At 41.2% G+C, this 25611-nt stretch overlaps 1 protein-coding gene across 4 annotated transcripts in view; it reads left to right on the top strand.

Annotated features, from left to right (window-relative positions):
- BACH2 (BTB domain and CNC homolog 2) overlaps positions 1-25611 on the top strand; it is a 180806-nt gene that overhangs the window by 123654 nt on the left and 31541 nt on the right. For 3 of the 4 annotated variants that reach the window (XM_042887893.1, XM_042887911.1, XM_042887902.1), the window contains one exon: positions 11918-12172. In XM_042887893.1, coding sequence (XP_042743827.1) covers positions 11930-12172 — 243 coding nt within the window. In that variant the 5' untranslated portion in view covers positions 11918-11929. Of the gene's footprint in view, positions 1-8022; positions 8065-11917; positions 12173-25611 lie in introns of those variants that run through there. The other variant, XM_042887884.1, reaches the window with a different exon arrangement.

Raw genomic sequence — 25611 nt, 5'->3', positions numbered from 1 at the left:
TAGCTGCATTTGAAATACTAATCAATAAGCTTTATAGATTCCTCACTTTGTACGTAAACATGACAGTCTCCAGCGGAGCGAAAGAGTTTTATCCCAGATTGTTTATACGGTATAATTATCAATCTGTAGTGTAATCTCCTTGTCTTCATGTGTTTATGGGTTGATCCTGCTTTTTGCGGAGCTCCTTCAAATCTCATTAAAGGTATTCAACACCTTGCCACATAAGTGCTGGAATGTGCCAGCTAAGTCCTGCTGCATGTGGACCTCCCAGTGCTTCTTACTGTACATGTGCAATGTAAATAGGACTGCCTGCATTATATCTCGTCACTGTTGCTAGCAGCTTCCTTCTGCAAAGCTATGTTTTGAGCCACAATACATCTGCCAGGCTTCAGGTGCACGGGGTTACAATTTGCTCACTGGGATGTTCTCAGAGACTGTAGTTGGGAAACCACTACCACAGTGTTTCAGCTGAAGGGGAACCAAGTAGGGAACTAAAGCTTAAAATTATGTGTTGAATTTGCCAATGATTGAAATTTTTTTAAACTCTTCTCAAGCTCTGGTGCCCCCATGCTGTGGAGCAAATATGTGAAATCTCAGCTGGAAAATGGTTTGGAGCTGTGGATGTGGCTGCCGCTGTCACTGTTCGCATGGAAATCCTTTCAACCAGCCAGACCAGGTTAAAACTTCTGAAAAGAAATCCCCATGCCACTGGTAGTTTCTGGCTAATGCTGCCTCTGAAATCTGGTTTCTGATAAACCAAGGGAGGCTTCAGAGCCATGCTCTGCTCACTTTAACTCTATTTGGTGTGATGTAGCAAACTGCTTTGCTGTAATAATCAGCCAGCAGCCATTGGGAAGCAGAAACCTCAAGGTTTCCATCCTACTCCTGACTTGTGTAAGCTGTAGGGTTGGGTTGCACAATGGCACATTTAGTTTGTTTAAGGTAAGGGAATTATGCACAGGAGCTGTTAAAAGAATATTAGGGTTGTCAAGTCAAGCAAGAAATGTTATAACATGGCCTGCTCACCCTTCAGTTAGATTCTGTATGCATGCAAATTTGACATTCTTTAATTGCATGTCTCTGAAATCCATAGAAAATATAGCTTCTCAGTTTTCAGAAGAAAAAGCATACAGACTTTTCTTCTGAGAAAAGAACTATTTGTTTGTATATCAAACACTGTTATCTCACAAAGATTGTCCAGACTGTAGGAGTGGGATACATTTCATCAGGCAGTCAAAGCTTCCATCGGTCACAGCTGCCTGAAGCATGTCCTTGATCAAGGCTGCCATGATCTTGGGAGTGGGTGCCTGTAGAGACTGCCACTGCAGGGACAAGGCCCTCACTGTGTCGCTCTGGGCATTTAGGTGTCCTGGAGAGTTCTGTCCCATTGGGAAAAGAGAGAAAAGGCAGAAGGTAGGAATGAGCTGCGGTCACCGTGTTGTTGAGCATGATGAATGGCTTTGGGTTTTGTGGGTCTCCAAAAATGTCTGGGTTGTCTGCTTTGGTGGCTTCTTCTTCTCTACCAATAGTATGTTCTACTTAAAGATAAATGAGTAAAAGTAGGTGGGCTGCACACTTACTATAAATAAGCCATTTAAGCCAACCCTGTGGTGCTTTTGGTGTACGTAAGTCATTAGGGCTGTACAAAATGGACAGTTTGACTTTTTATTAGACTTAGTGTTAAGACTTGGTAAGGTCTTAGTGTTACATGGTAGGTATGAGAAAAGGGGGCACATGAACAGAAATACAAGTGTTAATGGGAATGGCTTGCTTAAGAATAAACTGGAAAATAAGTGTTTATAAGATGTTGCATGAGAGAAAGGGAAAATGGAGAGAGAAGGGAAGCAGTTTGTCAGATGCTATTATTTACAGGCTTAAATAATTTGAATCATGGGGCCCCAAATTGCTGACATTGACCTTTTGTAAGCAAAGCACAACACCTGCCAGTAGATTATAACTGTATGTTGGCACTGTACTCAGAACCAAAGAAGATGTTTTCCAAAGTTAGAACTGTTGTATTGGCATAATAGTGCATTTAATGTAAAAAGCATTGAATGCACTGAATTGCTGAAGAATTTTCCACCAACTGCTCAAAAATTATGATTTTACACTGTCATCAATTACAAAAAATCATTATTCTAGTACAAATCCATTCAGGTTAAGTGAAGAAATAGAAGAAATGGTAAAACATTGATTAATCCAATATTAAAAAAAAAAAAAAGAGAAAGCAGGAAATGCAGAAATGTTTCCTTAGATTGTTTTTGTATGGAAGATAATGTATTCGTTACGTATGATGAAGTGGACGGAAGAGAAAGTTTGCTTCTTATAGAAAAAGAGGACTTGAAACAGGCAGGAGCGGTTGAAATTCAACATTCTGACAACAAATCCTAGTAATTTTTACATCCATAAGACTTAAAGGATATAGCTGAAAAGCTCTGGTAAGTGCTTGCTAATTTATAACAAATCTTGGGAAACAGAGGAAATTCCAGAAAATTGGAAGGCTGCCAACTATATTTCCAATTAAAAAAAAAAAAAAAAAAAGGGGATGTCCCAGGGAACTGTAGGCTGCTTTAGCTTGATGTCAGCCCTGGGTAAAGTAGCAGAACATCTATCTCAGGATCTGTCAAGGGAGAATTTGGAGGCTAATCCAGTAACAGTTGAAAAGAGAGCTTTCTAAACACACCAAGTCTCCATGATAAAGGCAGCTTTTAAGACCAGATGAGATGGTCGTTTCTGCCTTTTGGGTTTGTGACCCAGTGAAGGAATGCCCTGAGATTAAAGCTCCCATGGTAGAGCATGCCAATTCAAATAGAGATAATCAAGCCACTCTGCTTCCCTGGGATAACATGTAGCTTAGATTTGGGTTTTGTATGTTAATCTCCTATTTGATTTGATGGCTTTTGCAGCTTTAAGTATGTCGAGTACATTGTAGTTTTGTGGGGGCAGAGAAACCAAATAAACTTGAAAAAGCTGCATTGAAAAGCTTGATAGATAATCTTAGTATCCTAAAATGAAGATAAAATCCTATTTCTCCTTACAGTGGTATTTGCAACTTTAATCCCTTGATCTTAACCATGGCAAAGACGCTTTTGTAAGCTCTTCTAAATCTTACAGAAGTAAAACTTCTCTTCATCTTCTTCTGTTTTCACAGTCCTCTCCCAGACAGCAGGTGCAGACTGTAGGCACCCTCAGAACCAGAACTCCAATGCATCAAACCTTTACCCACAGGTTTCTTCAGCCTCCTGGTGTGTTCAGTCAAAATGCCCGTTTGCATCCCACATCCTCTCTGCTTAGCCTGGTTGTAGCCTGTTAGGTGTTGGCAGCATAAGCGATGGTTTCCATGCGCCTTTCATTGGCAGATGATTTACTGCCGGCAACAGGAAAGGCAGTTCAGTTCCAGAGTAAGGATTGGACTATGGATGAAAGGAATTTAAACAGGAATCTAGGCATGTGCCAGATTGTGAAGATGATGGGAATACTTGCAGCTCTTGCTTAAAAGCTTCCAATAACAAAATGGCAGTGCTCAGATTCTTGAAGGATCAAAAATGCCCTCAAAATCTCGTGGTGTAGTCCTGCTAGACAGTCATTTCACTGAACTTCTGATCATTCCATGGTTATAAAAACATCTGAAAATGGTTACTTGCATATGTTGATAGGCTTTCCAGTGTTCAGAGGACATGAATCTGTGCATCTTACTACAGTAGTCAGTAGATCTTCTTTTTTCATTTTTAGAATAGAAAAAATATGTGATTTAAGGATAAGGAAATTATTTTCCTTCAGTACATATGCCATCAAAGAAAAACATTATTTCTGTTATCCATTCAGTTGTCAAGAACTCAGCACAAGCAGATATTGACTCAGATACCATGGAGAACGCAGCACCTGTATTCTTTTCTATGAGTAGAAGCTGTGAATTTATTCCCTAAGAAATTCTGTCCCAAATTTAACCCTGTCACCTACTGCATGTGGTCTTGCTCTTTGCATGGTAATCAGAGCAGGCCTGTTCCAAAAGACACCCTGGTTTGTGTCCCACGGAAATACGACTGATATTTTAAATGCCTGCTAAGTTATAGCAAAGATAAAAAGTTTGCATTTTATGGGGGGGAAAAAAATCAAGATCCAATTTTTTTTTTTTTCTTCAGAACAACTAGGTAGTAAAACAGGAGAAAAAGTGGTCTTTTGTCATGTGTGCAACCTCTACAGTTTGAATAGTTGAAAATGTTAGCAGTGATTTTGGTCACAGCCTCAGATTAAGCCTCTTTAGCCAGTTCTGAAGGAAAAAAACAAAACAAAACACTCAAAAAAAGCCAGTAATTGATACAGCTTGAGAAGTGAGGATAAAATTAACCAGGAAATGTAATTCTGAGAGAGAAGTTTTCTCCTCCGGAGGAATTTCACAAAAAAACAGTGCTCATTTTAGATACTCATTCAACTATAAGTACTGATAGCAGCCAAAAACAAAGCTTCAGCATTGAATTGCCCTGATGTTTTGAAAGAGTATGCTTCCTTGAGAACAACACATAAGGAAAATGAATAGTTTTGAACCCAGATAACTTCTTGTTGTAGTATTTCACACGAAGAGGCTACAAAAAGAGTAAAATGGAAGCAATAGTTGTTTTAGCTCATCCTGGCCTTCATTTTTATAGTCATAGTAGCAAAAGGGATTTCAAAAGAGAAGCATGTTCTTTACTATCCTAAAGTACGATGAGATATATATAAAACAAACAAAAGAAATCACTGGGTCAGTTTTTAATCTCTGATTCTTTAATCTAGCAATCCAGATTAACCAAGAGTAACCCAAAAGGTTGTGTTCTTTCCCCAAGGTCCTGAAACCTTTGGCCACTGTAGAAAAACATAATATGTTATTTGTTTTGATCCTGGCACTGTTTCAAGGTTGGGCATTTCCCATTCTGCTTTGAGTAAGCTATTTTGAGTAACAGATTTGGTTCCAGTCCCATTCCACCATAGCCAGCTACTGTAAGGGCCATGTAGAAGCCGTGAGAAGAGACTTTGTCAGGAAGGAGTTTTCCTGTGTTCCTCACTTTCCATATACATATATGTTTGTTGAGTGTGTCTGAAAAATAAGGACAGAGGTGTCTATCTTCCCCTACCCTGTCCACTATTGCTTCTTTCTTGAAGACATCACCATTTATATCACAAGAACATTGAAAATGCATGATGAACTAAGGCAAATTTAATGAGCTTAGGACAATTAGAAGCATAATTATTTTTCCTGAGTCAAAAATACACATGTACTTTGCTGTGTAGGCCTGTAGAGAACACTTATATATCTATGCATGTACCATGTATGGACTTTAATTGAAAGTTAACGCCAGTCCCTAAAGACTGTGAGCTATCATTACAGCATTCTGCTGGATTACTCTCTCAAAAAACAATGACAACACAACTCTTTGAAGTCAAGAAACAGATTTTATCCATGTGTAGAACATAAATGTGTTTGGACTCTTCAAGATTGCCTCCACTAGGAATCCCTGCTTCATTATGGTACCAGCCTCTGAACAACCTGAAACACAGTTTCTGCAGAGTAGACATCTGGGGGTTAAATAAACATTCTTTACAGAAGACTACGGGCATCCTGACACCTATTTTTATTTAAAAAAAAAAAAAAAAGATCCATGGCACAACTGAAGCTATAGTAGACTTTTACTTGTGTGCAGTCTTCTGATAGCGAAACCACTGCAAGTAGCCAAAATATTTGGAGGATTGTCCCTGAGCTGTGAGCACTTGATTTGATTTGGAGACCAGCGTTACCAAATGCTTCTTGGGCCCCCAGCAGCTGCTTGAGTTTTCCTTATCCGTTCCCATTTCCAGCTGTGGTCAGATGAAGATTTGCTTTGAGGTGGTAAGGTCAGAAGCACCAGCCATCACCTCAGCAGTAGTGCATGCCGGCTGATACCAGCCATAAATGCTGTGTAATGTCTTTTCCACTTGGCTATATATCTTCTACTTTCTAGCTGAAGTTACTTGAACAATGTGGAAAGCTTATTTTTGAAGATATTCTTGCAAATGGCCCTGGCACCCACTGTAGCCTTGGCAGTAGGCAAGCCCATGTCGCCTGGCGGCTTTTTAGTCTATTTTCAATTATCTGGGGTGCAGAGAGAAGAAGGCATTAATACTGCTGAGGATGACATAGCAAATTACTACTGCTCCCTAACCTTTTTAAATTGCTAACGTTGTTGTAATCTGTAATTACAGAAATCAGTGTGAGAATTGTGGCACAGTATAATTATCTTTCCTGATACTTTATTGCTGTATGAATTATTAATCAAAATCAGTCTTGTATAGTATTTGCAGCAACTAAGAAGAATAATGTATAATTAAATTTCATTATTTCTATTTTTGTGCTGGTGTTTTATGATGTTGTAATTGATAATTAATTGGTTAAAAATTCACACAGTTCTTAGGAGTTTCATATGACTATGACTGCTTGGTATTCAGCATATATTAATTGAATAATGGGCTCACTGAGGAGACCTTTGTATGTAGTCTTCTGTCATTACAGTGAGCTCTCAAAAATGGTGAATTAATCATTAAGCCTTTCAATAGTTTCTTTTTAAAGGAAAGCAGTGACAATATAATCATATACTTTGTTGTTATATCTATAATTGAGAGATCATAATAACCAATTATAAGGATGGTCATTTTAGGAGCTCTGAAATTTCAGTTATTGATAAATTTCTTTAAAACCAAGGTGTTGATTGCACACATATTGTATCTTTTTGTAGAAAAAAATATTAGATGAGCAAGGGAGCCCTGGAAAGTTGTTCTCCTCCCACTTGCCATTTAAAAACAGTGCGGGAGCCCCTGGTGTCAGGGACACTCACCACCTGTGGACAGGTGCTCCCTACTGCTTGCCCTCAAGCTTGCAGCTTCAATGCCCACAGCCATCTCCTGGAGCTGGAGACAGAGGGTGAGCACTTTAGGAGACATGTCTGGAGATGCTTGGTTTGGGATTTCACCTGCATTCACATCCATCAAATAATCACTGTCTACGACTGCGGTTGGCAGGCATGATCCCTGCCCAGGCAGTGTGCTTTTGGCCAGTGCTTTGGAGTGTGAATTTTCATTCCATGTAAACTTCTGCCCTGCATAACATCACCTTTTACGTGGATGATGTGCTCTCATATTTGTAACCTCAGAAGAAAAACATAGCAATCTTGCTATGACCTTTTATCTTCTATTTTGTATTTTTTTTTTGTACAGTGTTTATTAAATTGATCATACATTTGATCTTGAGGAGGGCTGTTTCTCCTTTGACAATCATATTTATCATTGTCCTTATGAGGATTTCTATTCTCCTTGTTTCAACATGGGAAACTGGACGCACATACCACACTACATTACACCAGAAGTGACTAGAAAATACATAATCTCTGTATTAAAATGTTTCTCTTTCTTAACTCTGCCTTTGCATCTTGCTTTCTTGGATAGCCTTAAAGATCTAGGCTGTATGTCTTCAGTCTGACTTTTTCCTGAAAGACTACAAATGGGAATTTGGATTACAGATCAAATAGTCCCTGTTTTGCAGTGAGGGAAGTCGAACACTGCAACAGGCTGGCAAGGGATGTGGTGGGTTGTCCCTTCTTGTTGGTATTTCAGGCGCTGATGGACATGGTCCTGAGCAACCTGCTCTAGGTCATCCTGCTTAGAGCAAGGCACTGGGCTAGATGATCTCCAGAGATCCCTTCCAACCTCAACCACTCTATGAAAATCCATTTTTTCCTCTAATTGCCACCTGTGTGTGTGCCTTGGATTTAGTGCAACACCTTTGTAGTATCTAATGTTTTTTTTGTATTGTCTTTCTGAATTTTCCAACAATCCTTATTGCCTTTGACATTTAAACTAATTTTATCCATTTCAATTTCACTGTCATGATCTATAGTCTTCTAGGTCACTCATCAGTGTAGGATCATCAGAAAGTTCTTGTTGGAAAGGATGTCAAGAGGTTTCTAGTGCAGCACCTAGCTGAAAGAAGGTCCAAAACCTCCAAGGATGGAGAGGACAAACTTTGGATACCAGATGAATTCAAGCGTGTTGTGGGTGGTATGTCCATAGGCACATATTAACAGCTTATGCTGTTTCATTTCTGGAGATATTTTACTATTAACCTGCTGAAAATAGCCTGTGTATTCCTTCTCTATTAATACAGTTTAACCTAAGTGATTTCCAGTCTGATGCAGCTTCTTACCTTGTGACAATCAAGCTTCTCTAGCAGCCTTTTGTAAAGGCTTTATCAAAGGATTTCTGAAAGTCAACACTAATTACATATACCCGTGTTCCTTGCTGCTAATTTGACACACTTCAGGAATTCTAATAGAGCAGATCTGAGACATGACTTCTCTGTACAGAAGCCATGCTGCTTTGTCACGATGATAATTTGCTTGGTTAAGCATTCTGCACCTTTACCATGATCTAGATTTACTTTCCCATCTAATTAACCCCATTCTGTTGCCAGGACTTTCTGGTCTGTCATGATAATATTCTTTCTTTCAAACATTTTCCTTTAAAAACAGACAGAGCCTTGCCTACCCTCTACTTTTGTGAGACTGGAGCTGGGTTTCATGGTAGGCAATGTATTTTTGGTAGCAACTCAGAAGTTCCTGGAGAGCTTGGGGCAAGTGCCAACTCATACAGACAGCATGCTGCAAACCCAAGTGATTCAGATGTTCCACGAATGACTTTTTAGGCCCCTGGAGGGTTTTTCAGCTCCGGGCTGTCCCTACCACTGGACTCAGTGGCATCTCCCATCACGGACTGTGGAAGCGTAGGGCAGGCAGAGTTCCACTTTGCTTCACCGTAGTTGCTGGCCTTTATTTGCAGCTGCTTTTTTTTTTTTTTTTTTTTTTTTTCAAGGTTTCAATGGTGCTTTCCTTGCCCACAGTAGCTCTTGCCATTTGCTGGAAACTTTTGTTTCAAAGAGGCTTTTTCTGGCAAGATGGTGACCTATATGCAAACAAATGCACAGCGTGTTCTTTCAGGCTGGAGAAAGGCTTGCTAAGTCATTCTCTCTTCAGTTTGAAGAAATACCAAGTGCATAACAATGATTTCCATGAAGAATGCTCTGCAAACTCAGCATAATATCAAATTCAGCAAAAAAAGTACACATTTTGAATTAACGCTGCATGAAAGAGTTCCAGCCCTGCTTGCTTGTTCAGAGCCGAGTCTTTGCTTTTCTCTTCTTGAGAGAGGTGAAAATAAAATGATTAACAATTTACATGCTTCTGTATTCCAAAACCTTACACTGGTCTTCTCCCTTTGCACTGACCCCTTTCTCTGTGAAAACGAGCAGTGTACCTCAGAGAGCGGGGCTTTAACTTCTTGCTCCTGTCAGATAAAGCCGTCTTGGATAGGAAACACCTTGTGCCTGGGGGTCAGCGGCAGCTCATGGAAAGGAAAAGAATGGAAATCACTTCCATTGAAAGATTAAAAGCTGTTAAATTGGTGGTCCTGAACCATAGCCCTGCCCCAGCTTACCCCAGTGTAGCCTCAGCGCTGCAGCAGCACATCAGTCGGGTTTGCTAGCAGACACACATGCCAGTGGGGAAATTCACTGTGGTACTGTCATCACCTCACAGGGTGTGCAACTAATTAAAAAAAAAAAGAAAAAAAAAAAGCACCTGATGTGAGCTGTAGTTAAGAAGTAGGAAATTACTAATTAGTAACCAACTAATTCAGGGTTTGATTCACACAAATTGCAGTATTACTGTAAAAAAAGCGATTTCAAGCAAACAGTGATTTTTGTTTTAAAAAAAATAAAAGCACTGACAATATAACTGGTGTTGTGTTAATTACCTGTCAGGTTTCAGGTTTCTTGTATGTTTCGTCACCATCTGATACTTACAGGCAGAAGACACGCCTGGAAAAAAGAAAATGTAAAGCTTTCCCCATTGCATTGTCATTTGCAACTCTCAGGTTTTCCCACTAGATTGTTCTTGTAAACTCTTGCATTTCATAGCACGCAAGAGTGACCACTTAGAACATCACTGTAGCACTATCGTTAGCATCAGAGTTCAGTTACACAGAAAGCTGTGAGTGGGATGAGCCAAGTATCATTTTCTCTGTGCCTTACCGTAGTGCTAATAAAATGATTGCTTGTCAGTTCTTCTCGTTAGTGTCACTGTACGATGTAAAAAAAAGAATGGATTTTCCTCTGGCTAAGAAATCCAACATGTAGCATGAAACAACAAGATGTCTCCCTCCCGCAGCTGTGTGCAGGTAGATGAGCAGCTTTGCATCTCATCTCTGGGTGTGAAGTCAGTAAAAGGAAGGTGGATGTCGCATTGTTTGTTTTTCTGTTAATGCAGGCATTTCAGTGTACCCAGAAACGTAGGCTGAGTCAGCATGTTGTAAATCTCCATTAGAGAGATGCTGTAAGCATTCCACTAAGAACTGTGATAATATGAGAGTTCCATAATGTTGGCAAAAATAACTCTTTGGAAAGAGGCATCGTAGCCAATGGCTTATAAATACTATAGAAGTGGGAAGATGGAGTTATCATTGAGAAGTTCAGGATATATTTACAAGCAGAACGCAGGTCCTGTTAAACCCATTCTTGTCTGGATTATCACTATCTTCTGAATGACACCTTAGGAAAACAGTATCCTGGTTTGAATGCAAGAGAAATAGTTTAAGATATTTTCTATCTGCCAACGTACCTGTCTATCAATCATACTAGGAAAGGAAAATGCTGCAAAGATCCTCTTCAAAAAAAGTAGTGGAGGAGGGATTTTGCTTCCACTCTGCACAGTAGTCAAGTATTTGTGGCACAGCAGTGTTACACCAGAACATTCTCCTCTGTCACCCTCAGCTCTGAGTCATGCTGCTTGGAAGGCAGTTGTTGTTTGTGACAAGAACAATTCCTTAAAATAGTTGAAGTTTGCACATTTGCACTGCTTTCCTTTTGGCAGCAGGTAGACTGATACATACAAATAATCCTTTTTCCCATGTAAACCTTCAAACAAATGTTCGGTTTGTTTTCAGGTACCAAGTGTGCTTCAGCACAGCACGGGGTTTCCACTTGCTTAGTCAGAAAAGCTGAAGCAGGAAAGTAATGCAGACAGCATTCAGTCTGATGCTCAGTAGGAAGTTTTGGGTAGGAGAAAAATGAGTTCAATGTGTCCAAGTGTTGACGAGGTTCACGCAGTGCTGGGTGTTGAGGGAACCTGACCCCCCCAACACCACCGCAACCCGATGGCTGTGCTGAGAGGTGCTGACAGTGCGACATGCGTCAGAAACGACAGAGCAACAGGCAGGGAACTTCCTAACTCAGAGTCTGGTAGCGCATGTTGTATGTCCTACAGACGTCGGGCTGCTGTCAGCACGGGGAGATCTCAGCAGGAGGGAATGGCCCCAGCACCCACGTGCTGCCCAGCCACCCATAGTTGGAGCTCCGCAGAGCTCAGGGGATTTTCCTGTGTTTGTGGTCCTGGAATTCAGAAAGTGCACTTTTCTGTAAATGACATTAAACCACAAGTGAATGTGTGAAAACCTGGAAATGGATTTCTTCTAAAGCAACCAAACGTCTTTCTCTCCCCCTTAAGGCTTAGAATATCTCTGCTTCTGAGTGAGAAATGAAGTCACTCCATCTGGAGGCTGGCTCCATCAGATACAGCCCACCTTGCCTTTCGCTTGAGTGGGGGTCTTCAGTGGAACCACACATGGCACTCTCAGTCCTCTTGAGAGAAGGCTGGGGTTTTGAGGGTTTTTTCCCTCAGTGTCAAAATAACAGAAGCAAGGACAAACCCCCCTTTTTTCACTATTAGAAGACCCAGTAGTCATTCTCGCTATTTTTGCTAAAATCTTCTAAACTTTCCCATGTAATGTTGCTTCACCTACTAAATCGAGCGTTGCTTCTCACTACCTGTCTGTGTTTTGTTCTTCCTCTCCTGCGCTCCAGGGTGTGAACGGCATGTCTGTGGATGAGAAGACTGACTCCCCCATGTATGTGTATGAGTCAACAGTGCACTGTACCAATATTCTCCTCTGCTTAAATGACCAGCGCAAGCAGGATATTCTCTGCGACGTGACGCTCATCGTGGAGGGGAAGGAGTTCCGCGCCCACCGGGCTGTGCTGGCTGCCTGCAGCGAGTACTTCTTGCAGGCCTTGGTGGGGCAGACGGAAAATGACCTGGTTGTCAGCCTGCCAGAAGAGGTATGGTATTTGTTGCTGCTGCTGTGGTTTTGGGGTTGGAATGGGTTGAGGATCGCTGGGAGCTGGAGGATGAACACGTTCTCGCAGCCTTCTTCACTAGGGGAGAGCAAAACCTGCCAGCACTCCTCACATTTACAGCAGCAAAGCTTTAAAACGCTTCAGTATTTATCACTTCATTCAGCACATTATCAGTACCCGAATATTCTTCAGCTCTTCCAGACAGGAAATTTGAAGGGGGTCACTTGGCTGTTAGACAGCAGGTTATTGTTGAAAAGTCATTTGAACTGTCACATTGTTTGGAGTCTCATCGCTACCCACCCCTCTCCAGCAGTTCATATCCTTGTTCTCGTCTTTCCCCTTTCCTGTGTCCCATTCAGCCTTGCTTCCTTTCTCTTGTCTTCACAACTGCTTTGGGATTTAACTGTTTCAAGCCATGCTTTTTCTGCCAAGAAAGCACCAACACATTCTGTCAAAATGCAAGGCTTTTCTCATGCAGCATGGCTCACACAGCAGGAAGCCAAGGGACGTAGGAAATACATACCTCACTGGAAAGTTTACTTTATTTTACCACAAAATCTCACTGGCTGGCTTCCACCCCCACTGTAATTTCCTCACAGCTCTATGACTGCAATACTGCAGATACCATAGGGCATGCTGATGGCAGGGATGTGCAAGGGTTGTGGTCACCCCGTGCCTGCCTTGAGTCCCGACCTGTGCAGGTCACTCTGTGGTGGTGACATCCCCAAGGCTCAGGAAGGCAGTTGCTCTGGAAGGAGCTCTTCTGGCCTACAGCATGAGGCAGAGGGGTTTTCAGCATCATTTGCTTAACACCAATGAAGAAGTATGAGACCGTTTTAGGTGATGACAGGTCCTGAAGTGTCACACACCATTTTTCCCCTCTCCAATTTAGCTCTCTGGAGACCTCAGTGGTATTGTGATGTTGTTATGATGCAAGGTGGAGAGCACTGGAAGAAGTAGGTCACTGGGCATGACTTCACAAGTCCTGACACTGAGTATTACTCATGAAGAGATTTCAACCCAGACATTTTGCATAGGAGTTCACATATATCACAGAGGACATGCTAGGATGCACACAATGATTCGACACTGTCCACTAATAATTTCCAGTGGAAGAATCATGTCTCAGGCAGTGTTGCATAGCTTTTACCCTGCAAAGCAAAGTGGTGGAAGCAGAGAGGTTACAGTAGATGCCCAATGACTGACGTGCAACAAGAGCATCAGGGCTCTTCTACAAAGCCTTGGTGAGACCTCCTCTTGGATACCATGTATGATTTCTTAAATTGAGAACAATAATTGAAGAATGTGAGAGTGATTGGTGTTAAGAAGGACCCCAGCTTAAATAAGGAGGAGGAGAAAAGGCTATGGCAAGTTCATGCTGCCAGAGTGATGGCTGCAAGGACTTACAGTTCCATGTAGGCATAGCGGGTGAAACAGCTAAAAGGGGGAAGTTTCTCTCTAATAGTAAAAGACTGTTGACAGTAGTGATGGTTGATTGGTTTATGATGGCTTTTAGTTAAACTAGGTTAGCAGATACTTAATCACAGCAGCAGTGAGGTGTTGAGCCACTAATGAGTGTGAGGAGTAAGGTGACAGAGGGACCGTGCTTGCTTACCTTCAAGACCAGAGGATGGGACTTAATAACACAGTCCTGGGTTTATATGACACTGAAGATCTGAAACACAAAAATTTATCTTTACGTGTGTTTTATATTAGATGGTATATTAAAAAAGCATTCTTCCTTTGCAACCACAAATTATTTCTATTTAAATAAATCCCCTTTAGATAAATGGAGTATTGAGGTTTTATATTTTAGTATGTATCTCAAGATTGAAAAGCCTTAGTGAGTTAAGTTTACACTGTTTGCTGCTACAGCTCCAGTAAAGTCCCTGCTTTTGCATAAGCAGTCAAACCAGGTCATAAGGTTTTTTCCTTACTCTGAAATTGTGCTCCACCTCAGCACATGCCACAGTCACTTGAAGAGTCTTTACCTTTTCATAGCAGAAAGGAACATCCTTGGCCTATCAAAAGAGATATGCACAGTTACTAATTCGTAATTGCACATACATCTTCCACATGCACATGCATTGCTAGTAGCTCCATGGAGTCTAATTTGCTCAGTGACTAACATATTTGAGTAGTTGTGTGTGAGGTGGTCAATTAAATAATTTCCTTTAATCCTTAGATGTTAGTCACTGAGACTGACAAGAGCTGCCTGATGCAGATTGTGGCTTCTTGATAATTGCTTGGTTAAGGTGCACTCCTCTGCTCCTGCTGCTGCTCTTTGGGATGTATACCATGATAGTTTCCTGTGCTTAGATATGTGAAGTGTCTTCAATAATGAAGCGTGTCAGAGCTGCTTACAAAAGGAGCTGCAGCACCAGGGTTTTTTTGGAAGCTGATAATGTGGAGTAAAGAACCATCTTGTATATACTGCATTAAAAGAAGTTAGCAGAGTCTTTTTCAATTCACAAGCTAATGGCTCTTCCCATTGCTATTGTTTTTAGTCCATGGTCTGCAGAGCTCCAGAAACCCACGAATTATTTCTAAAGTTATATGTGAGAACTGACTTAATTGCTCACATAGAGAGTTATGGCAGCAGTGGAAAAAATTCAGACAAAAGTCAAAGTTAGCGTCAAGCTTAGAAACATCTTTCATTGGCATATGGTTGTAATAGTAAATCAGAGATCACAAATTGTTTTTAAATATAGTCTTCACAGTTCAAAACTTTCCCAAAGGTGACAAAACTCCTAAATTATCTAAGATATTTTTAAGTCAGTCATGCAAGAATTGTGTTTTAAATTCTGTTGTGGTCTGAAAACTGCTAAAGTACACAGTTATGGAGAATGACCATTATTATTTATCAAAGGCTTCATGTTGAAGCTGGGTAAGGCTTTATATATAAAGCTTTTGCAGTCATGTTATGTTGGCATGAGGAAACTTAACATGAAACAAAAGAACTTCTTTTTCATTATTCAGAGCAGTAAATCTGCCTCTGAAGACTGGATGGCAGAGGGTTTCTTTTTTACTTTATAGCATATTGGGGTCTTTTTTGTTAATCTGGCATCCAGTCCTTGTTAACTGTTGTCTAGCTAAACAGCGAACAGATGTTTTGTACATTATTTCTTGCTTATATCCAATTACAGTAAGTGCAGGCTTTATGATGTGCTCATCATTTCAGTAGTGACACATTCTGCACATGCAATATGTCTGTGCAGCCTAGTTGAGCTTACTGGATTTCAAACCAGTGTAAAACCTTGTTTTGGACATTTCATGTCACTTCAAGCATGACTTAATGTGCCTTAGTTAAAACCTTTTCCTAATCAACTTATTTAAACTGAGTCAGTATGGAGCTAATTTTGCACTGATTGAAGAGTTTCCATAAACCCTTTCAAGCCGACACCAGTAATTCAATTTCATGCTACACCTCTTTTTAAAGCAGCATATTTCAGTGTCTAGATAAGTGCTTGGAAAAACAGCCACGAAATAGCAAGTGCTCAAATGTGGTTGTGGCATGTGAAGTGACAGGACTCAGAGCCGAGACTGAGGGCTGAAGTGTGTCAGCTGCAGCTCTGTACAGCTCATAAAAAAGGACCCAATACTCTTAACTTCTACACTTTCCTCTTCATTTGCAGTTTTGGTAAACAACTACAATCTCATGTGCTTTTCACCCTGGGTATTTTATAGCAGTTTTGCTGTTTTCATCTAGCAGCTGCTGTTAAATGCATCCAAAAATTAATATTTTCCAGGACTCAAGTTTGAAGCTGTAAAGTTACTCATTTAATCCATACCCCTAACTGTTGTTTTGTTTTATTTAATCACAAAAGCTGGTCTTCCTTCCTTTAACAAGGCACTTAATTAAGCTTTTAATTCATGATAAGAAGTTAAATGGCACTTATGAGGCATTTTTAATGGTTTCCACTTCCCATCCAGATTACAAAAAAAGGTGTGATAGAGAGGCAGACACGGCTGTCAGCCAAGGGTATTGTAGGTCATGCCAATATTAGCTGGCAGCAGGCCATTATCCAATTAACATTGCTTCATCGCTGCAAGTAATAGCTCTTGAGTAGATGATTCAGTCATTCATGCTGTAGTGGTACTCTACTTTCCTTGAGAAAGAGCCACTACTCTGCAGAATAGGCTTTTTATTTGCTATTATTACCTGCCCGGCTTTTCTGTTAAAAGTGCACAGGGAGCAGGTCTGGCTGGGCAGGCTGAGAGCTGGGGGCTGGCCAGAATAGCACCGTCTGCACAGATATCGTGTACACCTTGCTTTCTGAAAACAGACTTCCCTTCAATGAGGAAAACATTGGAACAGCAGCAACAAACCTCCTCTGTTGTTTGTGATTCCTACATCTTGGAAATGAAATTCCCAAACCCGCGTGGGTTTTTGTGGCTTTGAGATGTACACATAAATAAAACCTTCATCAGGTAATTCCAGGTCATTCTTCTCTGTAGGAAGGGATGTGTGATGTGCTTGGGGAGCACTTTTGTTGACCTGCACTGCTCTTCCTTACAATTAATGGAGCAGTGTTCAAAGTAGAGGTCTGCTGGCATACACTGTGTGCTGAATTGCTCTGCGTCTTCATTACTTTTCTACTTACTTAAGGCTGCTGTGAAATCTGCTGTTTCCCTGTGAGGTCCAGCCCTGTGAAATCTGTCATCTGGTCCTTCAGCTGAGACAGGCTGGCTCCCTCACATAGTTAATCAGAAGAAGAAGAAAGGCAGGATGGGAGATAGATTTAGGCTCAAGGCTGGCAAAAGCTGATCGTGTTGGAAGGCTAAGGCATGCGGCACCCTGGGTGGGATGGAGCCAGGCAGCTAGCATTAGAATTACTCGGCGCTGATGGGGGAGAAATCCTGGCAGCTGTTAACTATCCATGCCAGCCCACCAGCCTGAGGAAAAAACACTGGGAATTAGCCAACAGAAGATGATCGGGTTCAGGGAAAAATCAAAGACAGAGTGCAAGAGGTCAGCTATTACATACTCCCACCGGCTGACAGAGATTACTATTCTTTTTTTCACCCTAGAAATAACCAGTGTTCTCTTACTTCATCTCTTTCCTCTCCCTATGCCTCATGTGTATGTAAGAATACAGTGTCTGTAAGAAATGAAATGACTGAGCTATGAGTGCTCTGCGCAGGAGTGTGGAGCTGATGAATGTGGGAATGGGGAGCAGGGGGGTAAGAAGCAACTGCTTGCTGCATGCCTGTTTCCTAGCTAGAAGGCTGATATTAAACAGCAGGGAACAACGGAAGACCCTTTTTCTTTGGGACCCTATTAATACGATGGCTCCTTCAAAAGCATTGCCTCCTTTTTTATTAGGTTGACCCATGATGTCAGAGGTGTATGTTGTTGGTGGTATGGCAGTAGAGGTGGAACTTTGCCCAATAGCTCTTAACCAGTATTCCATTACATTTTGTTGCTTTGTGACAGATGGCAGCAGAGGGGCAGTCTGACAAAATGGCATCTGTAAGAAGCAAAGAGGTAGAACTGAATTCCTCCATGTGGAGAAAATGGCACCACTCAGCATTCATTAATGCTTACTGAATGTTTATGGAGAGCAAACAGTGAATGTAAACACAGTGAGGCAGCGGATGTTGCATTTCAGCAATGGCTATCAATGCAAAAGACAAGTCTCATTCTAGATGGTCATGAACAGCTGTCACACACAAAATGAAGAGTGTCTCAATCAACTTATCCATGCAAATCAGCTAATGGCGATGATTACATTGAAAAATAGTGTTTTGTAGCATAGAATTTGCTCTATCAAATATTGTTATTGTGTTCTTTGTTGTCGCTTCCATGGAAAGAAATAGGAAGCACTACTTTCAGAGCATCTTACGTATTAGGAATAGCTATGGTTAGTTCTCAGCATTAATGTGGTTTTCTCTTTCCGTGGCTGTATCAGCCAGCAGTGATCCTCACAGATCACAGCACTGGCCTGAGTGACTTCTGCTATGGCTCAGGAGTCATCAGTGACCTGAAATCCTTCTGCTGCCACCTCTACCCAAAGGCTTTCTGCAGAGCAGCCTCAAGAGGTTGTGGCCGTCAGGCTTCAGACCCATTTGTCTTTCATCTTCCCCTCAGCAGCGCCACTCCAGTGAGTCCGTATGGACGGAAGCTGTCTCTTCAGTTTCCTAAGCTCCTCTGAGGGAATGTGGTGTGTTTGCTGCTGATTCATAGTGCTAACACTCACGACACAGAGTGGCTGGAGGCCATGGGTCGATATTGAGGATAAAAATGAGCATTCCAGTACTTTTTGAGGTCTTCAGTGGTAATGATACTAATTAGGAGAAACCACAAGACAGAAATGTTTTGTGTGTGTTGCACGTATAGCACAATACAAGATAGAAATAGTGTATTTTGTTTCTAGCAGTTGAGCAATAAAACAGAAATGAGACTGTCACTGTGTGACAAGAAATGCTATCCATTTCTTGCTGCAAAGGCTTCCAGCCCTGCAGTGCAGGGATGAAACAAGCCACCTCCTTGTCATTCTGTGTGGTGTAATTCCCATTGTTTTCTGATGGGAGGTGACTCCCTGTTGATCCTTTCCAGTGGAGAAAAGTCAAATACAATATCAACAAAATCCATGCATACATGCATGTAAAGGGGAGAAAATCTTGCAGTAACTCCTTTCTCTCCCTTTGGTGGTAGCTGTACTATCAATTTATTGATTCAAGTAAGCATATAAAAATATACTGTAGAAGGGGATATTGAGGTTAGTGCAAAGAAGGAAATTCTCTGCTGCAATAAGTGAGCCCCATTTTATTGCCTTCGTTATACCTGTGCCTGTTGCTGAGGGTGAGCCCTGCCTGATTGGCTGGCTGTGCTTGTCCTCACTATTGCAAAGGAGTTTGTAGTGTGGAAACTGTCTTGCTTAAAATTTGAAAACATAGTTTAAAATGTAAAAGACATCTTAAAAAGTAGAGGCAGACCATGCTAAGGGAACAAGCAGAAGCGGTAAGTACGTATGGTGGATTAAATATTAACAGGGGGTCGGGGGGGGGGCGTTTGCTGTATTTAAGTGTTTTTTTGGGTATGACTGAAGCCGAGGTGGCTTAGTTATGGTTATGAGTTGTTCCTTGGTGCTGGTAGCACTCTGGCTCTGTAGTCTGAAAGACATCCTGCTTTTCTCCCCTCTCTTCTTTCGAGTCTCATACCTTTTCCTTTTCTCCCTCTAAAAAAAAGCTTTGAATTTCTTTTGCATTGGAAAAATAAGTAGCTGCTCTTTTAAGAGTCCAGAAATACCAAGCATCTGGCATTTGAACAGACAGATAGAGCCCAGATAAGTCATCGCTCAGCTTCACTACATCTGACGCCAGAACCTGTAGGGTACTTCCTGATCCCAGTACCAAGTTTTGCTTCGTTAGTGTTCCCAAGACCCAAAGACGATAAGGCTTTATCTCTGTACAGCACTTTCTGACAAGAATTCCCCAGCGAGTAATGTTATATTGGCTGTTTTTCTCAACTACCAGTGAAACTGATCACATTATGGGGTGGAATATGGCATCTATTCAAATGATGCACTGCTGCAGTCAACAAACATGAAGAGTAGGAAGTATAGTTCAATTCAGAGATGAAATACAGGTTTTAGGTGAGCAGAAAGTAGTTGAACCCTACTAGGATTTGAAAATGAGACACTCATTGTGAATTTTATAGGCAGGCTATTGGTGTTTTTTATTGGAATAAGTAGTCATACTTGCTGTTACATGTGCGATGCAAGCTCTGAAAAGAGAAAAGGCTGGTTTATTCCAGTTCAGATCTTTTGTGCAGCACTGAATTTTCATCTGTACCACTTTATGGGATGCTGCCAGCAAACAGCTCCAAGTCCCAGCTCAGTCTAACACTACTAAAATCTGTATCCTTGGGCACTTTATTTACTGTATGGAAGTAAACAAATACTTCAGATATACTTGATCAAACTACATCTCCTTCTAGCCCAGTCTTGGACTGTTTTAAAGATGAGATTTAATTTGTCCGAAAGCTTGAGATGAGGCTTGAGTGGTTGTTTTAAGACTTAAATAAAAAGGGAGTATCAGGTCTATCTATAGGAAGCATGTTTTAATTCACTGGAGGAAGCTATCATGAGAGCCATTGGCAGCTGTTTTGAAACCAGATTAAATTCAACAGAAAATTCAGCATATGTTTTTAGCAACAAACAGCTTAGTGATGTGTATGACTCCACATTATTTCCTAACAATAAGGCAAATTGCCTTTGAGGGACATGTTTTATGTACTTTGAAGTTTGACACTCAGTGCAAATGTAGTCGGGCAGAATTTAAGGTCCTAAGATAACACAGACCAGCGCAGCATGTAAACCTCCCTGTCTTTTACTCTTTTAATCTGACCATAAAAGAGTGCTTAAATGTAGTCATCTGTTTCTTGCAGATAGAAATTTTCTCTTTTCTAATTTTCTTTTTTGTATTTCTGGATTTATTTATTTTTTTCTTAAAGCTTGCATCATGCATCTTTAGGTCACTGAAGAGCCAGTGATGGAGGCTTTAGAAGACATGGTGGAGAAGAGAAGGTTAATTCATAATTAAAATGGCACCGGGAGTTTCCTGCTGTGACCCAGAGACTGCCACCAGCCTGGGACCCACAGTAATAATAGCCATAGCTGGTCTTAGGAAAGCAGAGAACTGCAGTATATGCACTTACAGTCAAACCATTAAGTAAACAAGGTGTCACCTAGCAGCTGGAATTGAAAGGTATCAGCTCTAAAATTAAATAATGGTAAGATAAAACATTTAGCAGAAAATCTTTGAGGCTTCTTGTGGACAAAAAAAAAATACTGTCATCACCTCTCCATAAGTGCTGTGGTGGAAGTTGATGCATCATTTGAGAATTACAGCACAGGTCCATGCACCAGGTCAGCGATGATCAAATCACCTTGTGTGAACTACTTGGATATGTTTACCTCTCTCTAAGCTCTTGGTTTCGTATTATCTCACATGACAGTGAACAGGCTGACCCACAACTGCTGCCCGTCTGAGAGCAGCCAAGGTATCCAAATCCAGACTTCCCAGGTTATCCTTCCCTGTTTTCTTGCCTCTGTATCTTTTAAGCATGCAGGAGGCATTGAGGAGATTTTCTGACTGGAAGGCTGGCTGCAGCATTTCTCAAGAATGGGGGTAAAATGTATCTGCTGCTTGTCTATCTGAGTGGTCCTTGGGGACAGGTGGGCTCAGTCCCATTAGGTGAAAACAGTGATTCCTTGGCACCCTCCAAAAAAAGGCATCTTTGTTTTGGTGTTGAGGCAACTATATCTGAGCAACTCAATCTACTGAAAGGCATCCTTGCCTATAACAGGCAGTTTGGAACCAGATGATCCTTAATGTCCCTTTCAAGCCCAGCTGTTCTCTGATTCTGATTCTGTATTTGAGTTTATATTTGTGTTTGGTAAGACACTTGGTCCACACTATGTCCTGCAGCAGCTGCTCACTCTTCCAGAATAAGACTGAAGGCTGTGCTCTTCAGTTTGAGAGCACTCCATTTCCTTTGTGTGGCAGCACAACTAAATGCCAAGCACCACACCTTGCAAACCCCAGCTCTAGGTATAAGATTCTTGAAGTTACCATCTTATGTAAGAGTGAGTCCCTGGAAAGCTTTTCTTCTCCTCATCTGCATTTGGGATGCGTTGTTAGCTGGAACCAGAAAGTAAGTAAGCAAAATGAAAGTGTATAGACTTGCTTAAGAGACTACAGAGGACTTTGGCAGATGTGATCCAGGACTGATTCAACAGCAGCTTTGTATTCTCTGTGCTTCCTTTGGTTCCCACGGTGTCGAATGTATTTGCTGAAGCCAGTGCTGAGGTGGGTTCATTGGGGTAGTAAAATAGAAAAAAGAGACCATCCAAGTAAATGAATTGACCCAGAAATGGGCTTCAACAGTGCTAGTGGTTTAAAAGAATGTGGGCATCCGGTGTATCATGCATCAAACACTTTACTCTACTTGTATATTTACTTGCTTTTGAATTGCGATAGGACCAAAATCCCTGCTTTATGTAAGTACCTCTTAGTTTTTGTTCCCAGAATGGGTGGGAATGCAATGCTAGCGTTTCAAGGTAAAAAGACTAATTTAAAGAAAAAATTGTCCATGCAAACTTTTTCTGTATAGTTCTCAGTTTCAACAAAAACTGCACTTGATGAAGTGTTCTGTGATTTGTGTCAGACTGTCAGCTAACAGGCTGAGGCCATGCTTTTGGCTGTATAAAGCTCTTGCCCGTGCTTTTGGGAAATGTGGGTTTTTTTCCTTTGAAAACCAGACGTGTGGTCCTCTGTTTCAAGGGCCTGCAGCTAATAAGAAACAAGTCTTAAACAACTCTAAAAGCAAAATATCTTTCCATCTCTGACCACACAGCTGTAATACAACGTGCCTAGCCACCTCTCTCTCCATATACACAGGCAGCCTTCAGAGAAAATTTCCCTGTCAGGAGATTCTTGGTCAAGTGAAAACAGAATAAGCTCAAGTTATTTCCTGTTTCTTTCAAAAGACAGGGTTGGAGCCAGTAACCTTTCAAGACAGGAAAAAGCAGAGTGAGGACTAATTCTGACAACTTCCCTTCTGCTTTCCACAGAGAGCTAGTGCTCACTTCTACTTCCAGTAGGGGAAACCAGGCTTAAGGTAGATGTGTCTCTGCTGTCATTCCATCTGCCTGTTGAATTGAACAATTTTGTAGCTTAACAATTTCTTTTAGCTTATTTGATTGCAAATTTCCATGTTCCCTTATGTATGCTATATGGCATATTTTTTTCTGGACATGAAGGAGTTCTCTTTTTCTTGAACATTGTATCTTTCAGGAGACTGTGCATCAAATCAAGGCTGTGTTTTAAATGCCTGAATTAATTTGTCAAATACAAGTCACAAAAATTGAATATTTCTTGTCTATCCATAGGTGCAATCCGCTCTTGTTATTTTTGCCCGCTTTATGTAAGCAGTCAATGAGACAAATATTGTCAAATATACAAATATACAAATAGACAAAATGTACAAATATACAAATAGACAAATATTGTCTATAGCATTGGCCAAAGAAGTGAAGAATAAAGGAGGCATCCATAATATGTGTGGGGATTGGGGCATTTTCACATTTATGAAGCAATCATAGTGTTCAGAAAGCAGAAAGAGTAGTTTTCAGTAGTGGCAGAAACGTTTAAATCAGTAACTCCTATTCTTCTTTCCCCACCTTCAGTGTCACTGTTGCAGATGGAAAACAAAGGACAAAAATAAGAGCTACCTTTTGCTTGGTTTATTTTGCTTTCTTTTCAAATATGAACCTCATCCTTCTTGTATAGGATTTATTTAATGAGCATTTCAACTGGAAACCTCTGTTTCTACCTTACAGGCAGGTAAATTTTTTGAAGATGAGTATTTGATTGTGTTTTGATCTCTATCTTTGACTGATACAGAGCCATGGTGACCCTAGTAGAAGCCACTAGGATCGCTGTTCCTCTGGACCTCCTTCATGCAGGTCTGTAGAGCAGACCAGTGCTGCACACTGTCAGCTAATCAGAACATTTCCAGTCATTCTCAGCCTTCAGGATCCAGACTATTTGTATCATTGCCCTTGGAACCCTGGCTTTGTTCTCAGATAGTTTTACTCTGAATTATTTGGTGATCATTCTGTTGGTGTCTTTTTCTAACTGTTCCCCTTAAGGTAAGCTTACACCATTGTTGTCTTCAGAAAATTTTTGGGCTGGCTTGCTTTTGTACCTGTGCCATTTTTTAATACCTGGCCGAACATCCTGTTGCGACTCCAGTTGCAACTAAAAGAACAGAAAGTAGTTTTAAGGTCTGGAGACACATAAAACCTGTTCATGTGGATAAAACCCTGTCACATCTCCCCAGAGATCTGCTGAAGAACAGTTCAGAGTGGGATTCTGCATGGTGCAGGGAGCAAGACTGGGGGTTGGAGGTCCCTTCCAACCCCTACAATTCTGTGATTCTGTGATTCTGTGAAGATGTCCCCATGCCCAGATCTGCTGGGATTCATGTCCTGCTGCCACTGAACACAGGGTCTCCATGTGCATGGGAAGGGCTTGAAGTCTACTCACACTTCAGGAAAAAAGCAACTTTATGGCAAGCTGGAATTTCATCACCTCTGTATGTGCGTAGGGCTGGCACTGAGATAGCCTTGCTCAATACCATCAGATGCATCTCGTTCTATTCTGGGAAAGATGAGAGCAGTGCTGGAAATTACGTGGCTCCAAAAGGTATTAGCTTTACTTCTTTTACCCCCTGATAGTCCTCTCCTTAGGGTTGTATGATAGCTTCAACTAAGGAAGAAAGAAAAGTCACTGTTTTACGAACCAGGCAGCAATAAGAAATGCTGTGTCTGTATTTGTTATTTGGTGTCTGATTTGGTGGCTGATTGGCTCTCTGTGCTTCCCCGGTGATCTGATTTGCAAGTTTTTTTTAAAGGTCCTTGAAAAGCCTTCATAGCAAATGTAGTAACCTTGGCAAGGTCTTGTGTTGCGCCATGCCCTGCCCAGCATTCCTGTCGTTCTTCCCATTTCCTGCCCCTTACAACACAGCTGTGGCTTTGGACAGCAAGTGCATTTTATATTTCCTAAACAAATTATGTAAAAGTTGTTGTTATTTGTAAGGGGTTTTTACCATATGCTGTCGATTTGCTCCGTGGTGAGGGGGATTTTTGCTTTGTGAGACTGTAGGCTGTTTTGTGGATCTATTTTATTTCCTCTTTCGCCTGCCTTTCACAGAATCACTGCATGGTTGAGGAAGGAAGGGTCCTGTAGAGGTCATCTGGTGCCACCCCCTTCTCAAGCAGGGCCACCCAGAACAGGTTGCCCAGGACCATGTCTTTTCTACTGCAACTCTAACTTGAATCTAACATAACCATACATTTAGACAGAGACAGCATGTTTCTGTCCATGCCTTTTCCCTAGTGGCTTTAAGCTGATGGCTTCAACACTGCAAACAAATCCAGAACTGGACTGGCCAGGAGTTACCCCTAGCTCTCTGCATGTTAGCTCTCCAGGCTTTATTTTACCTACCCTATTAGAGATTGTGGAGTCACAGCCTATGTCTAATTGTTATGCATGAATGGGAAATATTCCTGTACTTATTTGCATTCATTAGCTGTTGGTAGTTCCTCTGTTGAGGTCTCCAGCCTTGTTTTTACACTGCTTTTGGCAGTGTTTCTTCACTCAGTGTGTGAATTTTTATGATCTGTTGCATGTTATTCATGCAATTTCCTGCCCTGTAATGGTATCAGTTTTCCAGACACAGAGGAATACGAACTAAAACCCAGGAGCCTGCATTAGCATAAAATGTCCCAGTTCTGTCAGTTTGATTAATTTGTCTCTTTGTCTCCACTCTATATGATAAGTGCTATTAATGGTTGCAACACTTCATATGTCAAAGTCTTTCTTCCTAATGACTTGAAAATGTGGTTTAT

Source organism: Lagopus leucura, unplaced genomic scaffold (assembly GCF_019238085.1).
Source record: "Lagopus leucura isolate 7727_CA_CO unplaced genomic scaffold, USGS_WTPT01 Super-Scaffold_73, whole genome shotgun sequence".
NCBI classification, from domain to species: Eukaryota; Metazoa; Chordata; class Aves; order Galliformes; family Phasianidae; genus Lagopus; species Lagopus leucura.
The sequence above is the reverse complement of the archived record's forward strand: the minus strand, read 5'-3'. Positions and strand labels throughout refer to the sequence as shown.